Source organism: Eretmochelys imbricata, chromosome 16, assembly GCF_965152235.1.
Source record: "Eretmochelys imbricata isolate rEreImb1 chromosome 16, rEreImb1.hap1, whole genome shotgun sequence".
Taxonomy (NCBI): domain Eukaryota; kingdom Metazoa; phylum Chordata; order Testudines; family Cheloniidae; genus Eretmochelys; species Eretmochelys imbricata.
Genome location: NC_135587.1, coordinates 21,222,430 through 21,235,153, shown reverse-complemented (window position 1 = coordinate 21,235,153; position 12,724 = coordinate 21,222,430). Strand labels below are relative to the sequence as shown.

The 12,724-nt window shown below is 43.6% G+C and overlaps 1 protein-coding gene across 1 annotated transcript in view; it reads right to left on the bottom strand.

Moving 5' to 3' along the window:
• Positions 1-12,724, bottom strand: part of SNAPC4 (small nuclear RNA activating complex polypeptide 4) — a 29,284-nt gene that overhangs the window by 6,987 nt on the left and 9,573 nt on the right. Inside the window, exons 9-20 of the mRNA XM_077835939.1 lie at positions 11,925-11,997; positions 11,338-11,502; positions 9,561-9,708; positions 8,959-9,065; positions 8,216-8,310; positions 7,544-7,638; positions 5,372-5,457; positions 4,376-4,783; positions 2,888-2,977; positions 1,643-1,892; positions 948-1,018; positions 485-592 (exon numbers count right to left, since the gene is read on the bottom strand). Of these exons, the coding sequence (XP_077692065.1) occupies positions 485-592; positions 948-1,018; positions 1,643-1,892; positions 2,888-2,977; positions 4,376-4,783; positions 5,372-5,457; positions 7,544-7,638; positions 8,216-8,310; positions 8,959-9,065; positions 9,561-9,708; positions 11,338-11,502; positions 11,925-11,997 (1,696 nt within the window). The remainder of the gene's footprint in view (positions 1-484; positions 593-947; positions 1,019-1,642; positions 1,893-2,887; positions 2,978-4,375; positions 4,784-5,371; positions 5,458-7,543; positions 7,639-8,215; positions 8,311-8,958; positions 9,066-9,560; positions 9,709-11,337; positions 11,503-11,924; positions 11,998-12,724) is intronic.

The window sequence follows — 12,724 nt, the reverse complement described above, 5'->3', positions numbered from 1 at the left end:
AGCCTACCACCAGCTTTTGAAAAGAGAATCATTATCAGCAGACCCAGCGAGCATAAGGTATTCAAGCTTCGACTGTCTAGACAAGCCATTTTGCCAGTTGTAATTACAAATTCACAACAGCCACTTCCTCTTCTAATACAGCATTTCACTAGTAGATCTCACAGAGCTTTACATAGGTAAGTGACTTTTATTAACCTCATTTTATAGCTGAGGAAAACAGAGGTTAAGTGACTAGACTATGGTCACCAAGAGGTAGTGGCAGAACTGTAAACTGAACCCAGGTCTCCAACTGCCCAGTTCGGGGCCCTATCCACTGAGCTACATTAACGTTGGTTTTGGTCTCTCCTCTGTGAAAAGTACAAAGCAGCAGCTGACAAACAGAATACGTACAGCTTCCCTTGACACAAGCAGTCGATTATTTCCACCCAGGCATCCCCTTGAGGCCTGCACGATGGGACAGGGTTTGAAACACCACATACAGTACCTGCTGAAGTCTCCTTGCATTCCCAGCCATGGCCTTGATGAGGTCCGACTGCCTCATCTTCCTCTCACGAATAACCTTCATGCAGCCACTAGTGTCAATCTGGAAGAGCTACAAGGAGACAAAAATCTTATGTTAAAGTTAAGCTTGGAAGAGAGGCATTCTGGGGGTGGAGGGAACGGCACCCTGCAAACAGGAGACGTTTCATTTGAAGAATCTCAGGGTCTTTTTCTTGCCACTGGAAAGAAGCTAGGTAGTAGTTGATTCTTTGTATTGCAAGATTTTTTTTTTTTTTTTAAGCTGAATTTACAATCATGGCTTCTATACATGGGCCATATAAATACAGTGAGACATAACCATTCAAGAGCAAAATGGGGTGCCAGTCATGGATGTTAAATATCTATCAACTACAAGTATAAAAATAACTGTTAAAATTCTGGAGTTCAGTTAATGCAGCGGTGCCCACCTGAATGAAGAGTGCGAACACCGGAGTGCTGCCCAGCGTGACTGTCTGAAGCTGTTCTTGAATAACAAGAGCTGGAAAAAAGAGTCCAATGTAAAAAATAAAAATGTTAAGTGGACATTCACATAGGTCTGTGGAGGGTTATGAGCAGCACCCCTCCAATATCAACATTTGAGAAGCTGAATAACACTTGCAACTCACCCTGCTCTTATAACAGACTGGCAAAAGAGAATCCCCTCTGTTAATACTCTATCTCAGAATGACCATATATTTTGAGTAAATATATGAGCATAATTCCCTGCCTCTTGATTAACAGTGACTTGTGGATAGGAAAAAAGTACTGCTTCAATAAAATCTAACCTACACAGGAAGCGTGTGGTCCAGTGGTTAGGACAGGAGACTAGGAATATGACTCCTGGGTCCTACTGCCAATTCTGCTGCCATCTTGCTGTGTGACATGGGGCTACCCACTTCCCCTCTCTGGGGTCTCTGGTACCTGTGCTGTAAATGGTAAGAGGTAATGCCACTTACCTTACACCTGAGGTGGTCAAAGGTGCTTTGAGATCCTGAGATGAAAGGTGCTGTGTCCTAAGGCACAATCCTGGAGCCGTGTTTAAGAGTCTGGTGCCATGCTTGTGAAAGGTGGGGGGGGAAGGAGGAGGACGACAACACTTAGAAACCTGATGGGTCAACGGTACCTTTTGTTTGACGGGACGCCACCCTCTCGGCTCTAAAGGCACAAGGCAGTAGGACATTGCCCACCCATGGAGTCACTGCCATCAGGAGCCTCCTCTCCAGCTTCTTTCTTTGGAATTGCTCTCTCTGGCGACGGTACTGTTTCTCCATTGTGTTCTGTAATCCCTGAAGCACCTGGCCGACTGATGTGCCTGGTGTCACTCCAGAAACCACTGCTGAAGAGGGGACACAAGGCTTCCGTAGCCCATCTTCCTGTATGTGGCAGAACAAAGATATAAACTCACAAAAATCCAAACCGGCTGCTGTAAATTAGCAGAGCTCCATGGAATTCTATGGAACGATGCCGATGTATGCCAGTGGAGGATCTGCTCCAGCGGGTTTTTATTCCATTTTACCAGCCACTGGGGTCAAACACTTAGTGTGTGTTAAAATAAAGGCTGCAGGTTAGAAGAAAGCATATACACCCTGGATTTCTTACAGGGGGGGTTGAGGGGGTTATAGGTCAGACCACCAACATTAAATGATTATAGCAGAGCCATAAGATTGTTTAGGTTAGGAATTGAGAGTACTGTTATCCTTCTGTTTCCCCTTCACTATCTCTTCATGAAGTGCATCAACGTGGGTTCATAACCACATCTTTAGGGATGCCAATATTATTAGTTACAGGGCACTCCACTATTTGAGTGTAGATGGGGAAAGGGCATAGGTTGTAAGAAGCTGACCAATTAGACTGTTTGTTTTGCCTCCCTTGTTAATTGCACATTAGCTACCTATCTGCTTATCTACACAACTGAGGTTCAAACGCTGCTCCCTGTGGCATATCACACTGGATAAACCACCAGTTGAAACACTTGTGTGTTTGGTCATTCACGGAAGATTAAAAAACAAACTCGGCTGATCACATGTGCACTAAAGTGAAGCCTTCCATCGGGACATATAAATGAGAAGTGCAAGGCACTAGGTTTAGTGGAGAGCACATGGAACTCTCTGTCCCTAAAGCCCTGGCACTGTTGAAGTGTGTAGCCTGGCTAGGTACGCTTTTAGAGGCAGTCTCAGATCCACACACATCATTGGCCCTTTAACGAGAGCTCAGACAGGAAATAGGAGCATGGGGGTTAAAGTTGCTTTGGGAATTTTACTCCCTTCAGTCCATCGTATGGGTATCATGAAGAACATCTGGAATTACAAAAAGATTGTCTGTGCTATTAGAGAGGGAAGCCAGAACACCCAAACAAAAAGGTACTTACGCATTTCCTCTGAGAATAGGTATTATTTCTTAGCACTCTCCTCACATCTTCCAGGGTAACCTTTAACACTTGCTTTCCTCTTATGAATGCCTAGAGGAAAGTATACAAAAGCCGTAAGAACATAAAATGACCATACTGGGTCAGACCAATGGTCCATCTAGCCCAGTGTCCTGTCTTCTGACAGTGGCCAGTGCCAGGTGCTTCAGAGGGAGCGAATGGAGCAGGGCAATTTATCAAGTGATCCATCTCCTATCATCTAGTCCCAGTTTCTTGCAGTCAGAGGTTTAGGGACACCCAGAGCATGGGGTTGCATCCCTGAATATCTTGGCTATTAGCTATCAGTGGACCTATCCTCCATGAATTTATCTAAGGCATGAACCAAAACAAAAGTTTACAGGATTAAGAGTCTTGTGAAGAACTAATCCGTACTGCCAGCTGGATATCTGCATCAGAAGGACACAAGACACTCAATATTTCTGCTATTTGTTGCATTTTCTCAAAGTAACCAGCTCAACTTTCATTTGTTGTCAGATTAACTTTCTGTCTCTCACACACTAGCCCAGTGCTGCAATGTTTGCTTTGCAGATACTTCAGAGGAAACTTTATGTGTTACAAAAGGAAAAAAAAATTAGGAAACCGAAATTTAGGACCCTTTTGACCCACCTGTTCTGCTTTTCTGGCTTCACAGTGGGGGGAGCAAACCTGAAACTTTTCCCATAAAAACTGGGTAATTAAAGTCTCCACAAGCCATACTCGGTAAAACTTTCCAAAGGCACCTCATCCTGTTGGGGTGTGGCAAAGTTGTTCAGGCAAATCAAACAGTATAACTGATTGAATATCAAGCCAATGCTATACCTGATCATTTGATTTTCCAGAACAACCTCGAAGAGTGTGATCCAGACACAGTATCATTACATTTTCCCCCTGAGTTATGCAAATACCTCATTTGCACTGAGATTAACAGAGGCTCCCACAGCTAATATACACTTTCGTTTGTTAGCTTTTAACCCCAGATGCTCTACAATTTATATTAACAGACCCCTGTGCACAGAGGGCTCTTCCTTGCCCCAGCAATACCATCATTGGGGGGAAAGAGGGGCGCGTGGCCACTGTTTGACAGCCACATGAAGCCACAGTTTGGGCAGGAAGAGAGTGTCATGGCAGAAGGAATTGACAAGCAGAATGCATTTGACGACATTGGCACTTGGCTAGGACCTTGAGGTTAACACCCTATTCTTACAGGAAGTGCTACAGAGGCTTTGAGGATTCCAAAAAGGCCTTGGATTTTACGTTTCATCCAAAAGATGGTCTGTCTTAATGACACAAAGAAGCAGCGGTCCAGTATTGATTCAGAGAAGAAAAAAGAGGCCATAATCACACACACCACTTGCCTTTGCCACCTCCCATCCAACCTGATTAATGCTTCACAGCCTGAGCTCAGTTGACAGCCTAACAGTACAATTTTTTAAAGTAGAAGTCAATGCTCACCTCCTTTACCAGTTCTTCTGGATCCTTCAAATTGATGTCAGTAGAAGGTGGACACCCAATACCTTTCAGTATGGTACTTATCCCTGCTGAATCAGTTGGGACTCTGTCCCTGCCTCCCCCAAAAGATGTAGCTGGAATTCGTTTTAACTGTCCCTTTACAAGAGCACTTTTGGAACAGTAGAGGGAGGGAATCAAGTGTTTGGCTTGCCAGCACTTGGCCGGATCTGTCCTCGTCGGGATCCACAGGTCGAGGCCAGGCACCGTACCCCTGAATCCTGAGGGAGAGTCTATTTCGCCCTCAGAGCTATCCATTCGCTCTGAATCCTCGCTGCTGCTCTCTGAAGAGCTGGAACTGTGTCTCTGCACTCGCCTGCGTTTCTGAAGGCGTTTCCTCGGCCCAGACTTTTTCTGTTGAGCATTAAAAACACACACACACACACACCCCCAACAAATAAGAGCTGACAAATATTCACCAATGACGTGTGTCTCCCCCATTTCTTCTTATTTGCAAGTGTGTTCAGCCCCCACTGAAGATCTGGCCACAGGGTGTCTACACTGCACTGTAATCCCACTTCTGTGGGAACCAGGCTTGTGGACTTGCTGTTTCCAAGCCCATGTTTGAAAGTGTCCACATGGCATCGTAAACCTGGGCTTACAATTTCTGGACCTGGGTCTCATGGCCGTGCTAACACATCCACACTGGACTACACCAACTTTCTGACTCAGGTCCACAGCTTGAGCTGCATCCATGCTTCAAAATGGCAGGGCGAGGATCCAATCACAGTAGGACTCGGGCTCCAACCCACCCCACTAACAGGGTCCTAGGACCTGGGTCCTGAATGCTCACTGACCCGAGTCAGATTGACTTTTCCCAGTCTTTTCTTAAATAAGATGGGTCTACAGCATAGAAGGATGTTCTACTTCTAAACAGGTCATTTGATTACTGCAAAGGAAAAGGAACATAACCCATTACACCAGATCAGAGAGTTACAATACCTTAGCCCCAATCATGGCTTTCCATTTGCTTAGACACTGGGAGCCAGTTCTGTGTGGTAATTCAGAAGCTATTTTGGTCCAGTGACCTAAGGAGATAAATAGTTGGGCCATGTTAATATCTTAAATTAAGGAAAGCAAGTCCCCCTCTCACCAGATTAGCCTCCAGATAATATTGGATTTATACTGTTCAGGAAGATTTTTATTTAAGATTTTTTTCACTGAATAGTAATTCTTTTAAGAAAAATCGGGCATCAGAGTATCCCTCAAAATGCTAATTCTGAAGAGGTTATAGGTCATTAAATCATTATATCTGGACACTGATCTAGCTTCTGTGTCTAGGTCTGCTACAGATGTGCTGGCTGACCTTAGGCAAGTCAAAACCTCTGGTACCAGTTCAGGAAGTCAGACAAGAACATGCTTAACTTTAAGCAGTGACGTCAAGGGGACTTAAACACATGCTTATGTGCGTTCCTGAATCCGATCCTCTGCGCCTCAACTTCCTTCACAGCAACATGTAGAATACAGCCTACCAGACAGGGGTTACACAAGGATTAAAAAAAGAGGGATGTCAGTTTGAAGTCTGGTCAATTTAAGAAAAATTCCAACTAGTTTCAGATCCTACACCTGCCCTGAGCTCCCAGCCAGTTTTTTGTGGCTTTATGATCACATTGTATTACTTTTAAAAAGTTCTCTCTCTCTCTCCCATGCCTCTCTGTGAAAGGCCCTGATAGAGGAAACTGACCAGCTACACAGGGAAGCTGAAATGGACAATACGCAAAGTGCTGTGAAATGTGCAAAGTACATAAACTAGAAAAGTGGGTGACTGTTCTTCTCTCTAATCTCTTTCAGTTCCAGTAATCTGAGGAGTTACCTGCGTCAAGAGTAGGCCAACATTCAGAAAGCAGTGTGATTTTTAAAGGAAGTGCTTTTTGCACATAGAGTTTAAGGTCAGGAGGGACCACCAGATCATCTAGTCTGTTATCCTGTCTATCATAGGCAACCACCACCACCACCCAGCCACCGACACACTAAATCCAGCCACCAAAATTAGACCAAAGCATTACAGCTCACAGGAGACTAAACCCTTTTGTGCCACAGGCAGAGAATAAGAGGGACAGAGGCACCCGGGGCCCTCACAATGAGAAGGAAAGGAGATATACCCAGATAATCCTGGCGAGTGATTAGTGAGTGAGTAGTTTGCTAATTCAAAAAACTCTCCAGGAACAACCTATACACTGCAGAGGAAGCCAGAAAAAAAAACACAAACAAACTAGGTCACTGTCAATGTGATCTGGGGGGAAATTCCTTCCCGATCCCACATATGGTGATCAGTTAGACCCTGAGCATGTGAGCAAGAGCCAGGCAGCCAAGCACCTGAGAGAAACAGAATGCTTGGTACCACCTCAGGGCCATGGCCAACCCCCTATCCATGTCTCACCTCCTGCAGTCGCCATCCCTGATGCTTCAGAGGAAGGAGACCACAAAAAATCCTAGTTACATTGTGGGGAGATGGGGAAAAATCCCTTCCTGACCCCTGCAGGTGGCCAGCTAAAGCCCTGAAGCACGAGCTTTAGGAACACAAGACTGGATGTGAGCCAAATGAAAAGTGCTATACAAATGTTATGTAATTTCTTGTCCAAAGCCACGAAGAGTCAGTTTCAGAGCTGGACCAAAACTAGAGGAATCCCTAGTTCCCAGACCTGTGCTCCAACTCAACCTCTCTTTGCTATACACTTGTAGCTGGTGTTAGAAGCAGGAAAGAAGATTCCCTTCCAGTAATTACTATTAGAAGAGGAAAGTGTATAGCTGCCTGCCCAAAGCTTCTGTAGTGCCATAAGATCTTATCCTGAAAGAGAATGATGCACAGGGGAGCCCATTTATAGAATTCTTCCCCCTCTACTGGTCAACTTCACAAGCAGAGGGTTTCTGTAACCAGGACTGCATATTGCACAGAAACAACTCAAGACTTCTTTAGGTAAACAGTCTCCCTCTTCCAGAGATCACTACATGCAGGCCATACCATACATGGAAGATTGCTTCTTACTGAGAAATGCATATTGCAAAGCTCTCCAGTATCAACTGCAGGATTTTAATGAAATTGGGGGGGGGGGGGGGGGAAGGCAGCTCAAACCATTACAAGCCCTTAAAGATCATGCCACAGTGAAAACTTACCCACACCATGTTTCTCTACCAGTTCAATTAACTTTTCTTCTTCGTCTAAACTCCACCTGCCTTTCTTTACGTCGTGGTGTAATGCATTTAAATACCTAGAAAATTAAAAGATTTGATACAAAAGATTAACGGGATTAAATGTTCTCTTTCTTGAGATATGTTTCTAAAGTTAAATGGAGAATAAAATCAGTGGACCCCTTCCTTCCCCATGTAGTCCCACGTACCTGTATCCTTGACACTGCAGAGCCATTGCTGGTAATGCAAGTCCTTAGTTCTCAAAGATCCCAGGACTCTCAATTGAGTAGTAGTAAAGGCAACACAAAACTAGATACACTTCAAGCACAATTGCTAATTTAGGGCCTAATCCTGGAAGGTGCTGAGCACTTTTAACTCCCCACATCAGTGACAGATCACAAGAGTCACTGACTAGACTTTTCATAGACGTGCACACAATAATCAAATAGTGAAAATGTGGGAGGGGATATGCTGAGATTCCTTCTGGCCTCTGTTCTATTTAGAATATAGGTTTTGAAGGTTTTTATTTGTGAAAGGTGCGTAGAGGAACTAGGTGCACGTATTGTAAAAATCCTTTTTTTTTTTTTAAAAAATGCTGCATCTTTGTTACAAAAGGAGAGAACTTGGAAGCAAGATTCCTTTAGTCACTATACGGACCTGTCTCTGCATTGAGCATCACTTCTTCCTGGTACCTCTGTCCGAATTTTATACCAGTCACGCTCTCCATACTTAGCAACTGCTGCCAACAACTTCTACATGAATTACACAAAGAAAAATTAGGCGGGTAACGCATCCAAGTCATTCCAAGCTAACAAGTCTCCACTGGCTGGAATCTTTTGGGAATTACCTAGCTATATGCATCACACCCTGCTTTTAATTAATTCTGCCTTCATCAGGTCTGTGCCCTCCCAATCACACCCACCCTCCCTCCCCACCCCCATAGAAGAGGCAAATAAAGATCCATCACAGGAGGACTTTAATTTGGGGGCATAAATTATCTGGCATGACCCCTCTGAGTAACTCCAAGGATCAGCAATGATAAAATTAATTTTACTTTTAATAATACCCATTACTTTACCAAAGTTCATTTTCAAATGAAACCACTGCTACACTGGTCTAGTGCATGAGGAAGAGAAGTAAGACTGGCATTTCAGCTCTAGTAAAATTTGGTCAGAGCAAATTGGAAGCTCTTCAGGGGAGTTACACATCTACCTCTGGGTCTGTACAGCACCTATGCCATCCTTGTAATAGAAATCACAACCCGCTTCTGTCCCTGGATAATGTGTGAAGACAGTCAAGTGTCCATAGAACACTAATTAAAGTTAATGTTTCACTAATGAACCCAGCAGAGATTGCATGTTGGTCATTTTTCTAGCATTAGAGAAAAGAAAGGAATTTACAGCATCTTCCTCTGGTGTCCAGAATCCTTTCCTTAGGTTGGGATCCACACTCTTTGTCCAGCGGTAAATTAGCTGCATAGAGTCTCTTCCTTCCATGTAATAAGCAACTAGAAATTGAAAGAAATATTTAAATTCTGCTTTTAATACGATGTTTCTAGCATTCCTGTTAAAGCACATTGTAGTTATGACTTAAATATTTAACTTCTCAAACACAACTGGCATGTAACAAAAACCGAGAACACACAGTGTGTAAGAAGTGTTACCATTTATACTAGAATCATGCGTATTACAAACATACACCACTCCCAACAACAAACCTTGCAGCACCCGGGAGGTTTTGCATCCAAGTACTGACCACATCCATCTTTGGAAGATATGATGGACTCCTGGCACCAGGTGTCATGACTGCAGATGAGCCTTTTAAATTAAAGGAGGAAAGTCCAAGGATTGCATGAAATTAACTCCACCTCTCCAGAACAGGGACCATGTCACCTTTTGTATTGGGAAAGTGCATCGCACATTGGGAACATCACTGAAAACAAGACCTTGGAGACTCGGGCTCCGTGAGTACAAGGGAGGAGGTTGCCTTGGAGATCACTTACTTTTCTTGTAAGGTATGTGGCTTCCTACTCTCATTTCTTGAACGAGCTGTAGAAGCATCTGGTCCTCTTCCTTTGTCCATTCTTTCCTCTTGAAGTCTTTATTGTAGGCTTGAAACTTCTGCAGGCACTGGAATGCACTTCGGTTTGTCTTAATAAAAGAACAAAAGTTACTTAGATCACAAGGGGCATTGTGACCTAGGAAAGAGAGGGCTGAATCAATCTGGCTCTGGCATGAACCTGTGGTGGTTCAAATCCAGTCCTTTTAATTATTAATATTGCAGTAGTGCCAGTCAGGGACAAGGGCTCAATTGTATTAAGCACTACACACAATGAAAAGACAGTCCCTACTCAAAGAGCTTGTCACTGAAGTTTAAGACAACCAAGATAACAAGTGTATACAGCACATGGAAGGGAGCACCAGATGACAGTGAAGTGATTATAATCATTGTCAATTAATGGTCCAACACCAGCTCTCACTGATTCGTTATCTTTCCTCCTTTCACAAATTAAGGCCAGAAGAGCTGATTATGGTCATCTAGTCTGACATCCTGCATAACACAAGACAGAGCTTCACAGCAATTTCTCCATCAAGCCCTGACCTTGCGGTTGAGCTAAAGCATCTCTGTTAGAAAAAGACATTCAATCTTGATTAAAGACTTAAAGTGATGGAAAATCCACCATATCCTTTGGTAAACTGTCCCACCGGTAAATTGTCCCACCAGCAAATTACACTCCGTTAAAAAGTTGTGCCTTGTTTCTCACTTTGAATCTGCCTAGCTACAACTTCCAAGCCACTGGATCTTGTTATGCCTTTGTCTGCTAGATTGAAGAGCCATCCTTCAGAACTCTTCTCCCCACATAAACTGATCAAAGTCACCACTTAACCTTCTCTTTGAGAAGCTAAATAAATTCAGCTTATACCTCTCCCTGTATGGCAGGTTTTCCAGACCACGACTTTTCTCAACCCTCTTCAATTTTATAACATCCTTTTTAAAGTGTCGACACTGGAACTGGACACCATGGTGCAAGGAGTTCCCTGCTGCTGTACAAATGGTAAGTTATTGCCACCCAAGTGGGGCAGTTACACACTGTTAGCCTTCAATTGACACTGCCTGGAAAAAGTCCTGCATAGATTGGAGTGTGTGTTGACATGCCTATGAAGTGTTCATAAAACCCACATTCACTAGAGTCAAGAAGGGAAACGTTTTTCTGGTTGCTTCAATTTCTAGAAAGTGAACAAGTTAAGAGGTTTTGGTTATGCTCCCTCGAGTGTTTCTCACAAAAGCATTTGTTAGCATGGTTTCTGGCTTACATTTTCCTCAAGCAGCAAGAGGGTATACAATAAAGAGAAAACTTGCAGAGAGCATCTTTCATCTTTCACCTCTGATTTTAAGTTATAAGCGCCAGGAGTTTGGTGATCTCAGCCTCGCCTCACCTCCCCTGGATGTGCTAGCAGAAATATTCCTTATGCAATGCCAGTACACAACTAGTGTCTTACCTATTGGAGAAAGGCCCAGAACTAGAACAGCAGAAATGCTAGAGGTCAGAATGGAGGAGTATGTGTGGGGAGGTCTGCATATAGCACCTGCCTACACTATGCCTTGCTAGGACTCGCTTGGTTTATCCATTTCCTGAGCACTACAATGAACTTCTTTTCAAAACAGCACCCTACAGTACACCCATCACTGCAAGTCACTTCTCAGCACAGGCTGCATTATTTTCAAATCTAACCCTACGCCTCAAATAAATATTTGGTTCATAGTGGGGAACACCTTACCCCAAGCTCCTGGGCTATAGTTTGCCAGTCCAGACAATTATGTTTCGCAGCTATTTCCTTTAACTTCTCTATCTCCTCTTCATTCCACTCCCTCTTGTTGATGGTCGGATGCTCCCAGTTCTGCCAGAATTTCCTCAGCTCTTCTGCGTTGCGACTTCCATCAAACTAAGAGAAACAACACAGATTGGCTCTGCCTTGCAGACATTACCGAAATATCCTAGCAAACTGAGTGAGATTGATGCAAAAGGCTTATTTCTTAAATAAATTTTCAAATATATTTTGCTGTTATAATCTTGGTGTAAAGAGTTGGGTATTTTCCATTGGCACCTAACTTTTGAATCCCTTCCACAATGCCAAATCTCAAACCTGTCCCCTCCCACTTTGAACCCAGATGGATATTTGGAAGTTAAATCATGGTTTGGGTTGCAGCCCTTTGAAAAGAGCGAAGTGCTAAAGGCTGGGTTCTACCTCCCTTGTCCACCCAAAGTAGTTCTTTATTTCACAAAAAGTCCCATTGAAATCAATGGGGCAACTTGGAGAGGAAGAGAGGCAGAATCTGGGTCTAAGTAATTGGTCTACCAACTTACATTGATGTTGGAAATCTTCTCCCAGTCATGCTCATCCAGTCTGTTTCCTAATAAGGCCTCCTCTGGCAGATGGCTAAAAGTATGGGGAAGAAGAAATGATCACATCAGCCATTGGGTCTCTTTCTATGCCTAATCTTGCAAAGCGCTGTACACCTCCAAATCTCATTGCCTTCAATGGGAAGTGTAGAGACTCAGGCTCTTAATCATTGTTAAGATGATCTGACACTGGCATTTGCTTCATCTGTTTGCCTTCCCTCTCCCACCCCTGGCACACCTGCAGAATACAGGCTTTCTAGGGACAGATACTTCCTTTGGTAACATCAAGGCCTGCCAGCAAACAGCAAGAGAAGGTAAGCACTTCTGTTTGTTAGGCTCACAGCATGTCATGAGACAGGTTGTATGGGACTGAAGTGACACGAGATTGGAAATCATTCTATAATGAAGACAAAGGGATCTAAGGGCTTCAGACTCCCAATTCTCTCTGAATTCCAATAGAAGTTGGTTCCCTAATTCCCATAGGCCCCTTGGAAAAAAATCCTCAACACTCTGTGATTAACAGGACATGCTGTGTTTAGCACAATGTGGACCAGTCCATGACCAGGGCTCCTAGCTACCACGATAACACAAATAAATGACACTAGGTACACACATTAATTAACTCCCTTAGTATACCGTAGCTGCCAAAGCTGTAATACACCTACCGTATAACTTAGACTTGTGTCTAAATCCTCTTATGGACTTTAGAATGTCTCTAAGAGAGTACCTTAACCTGTGTATAAACTGTATTTTCCTTTCACAGC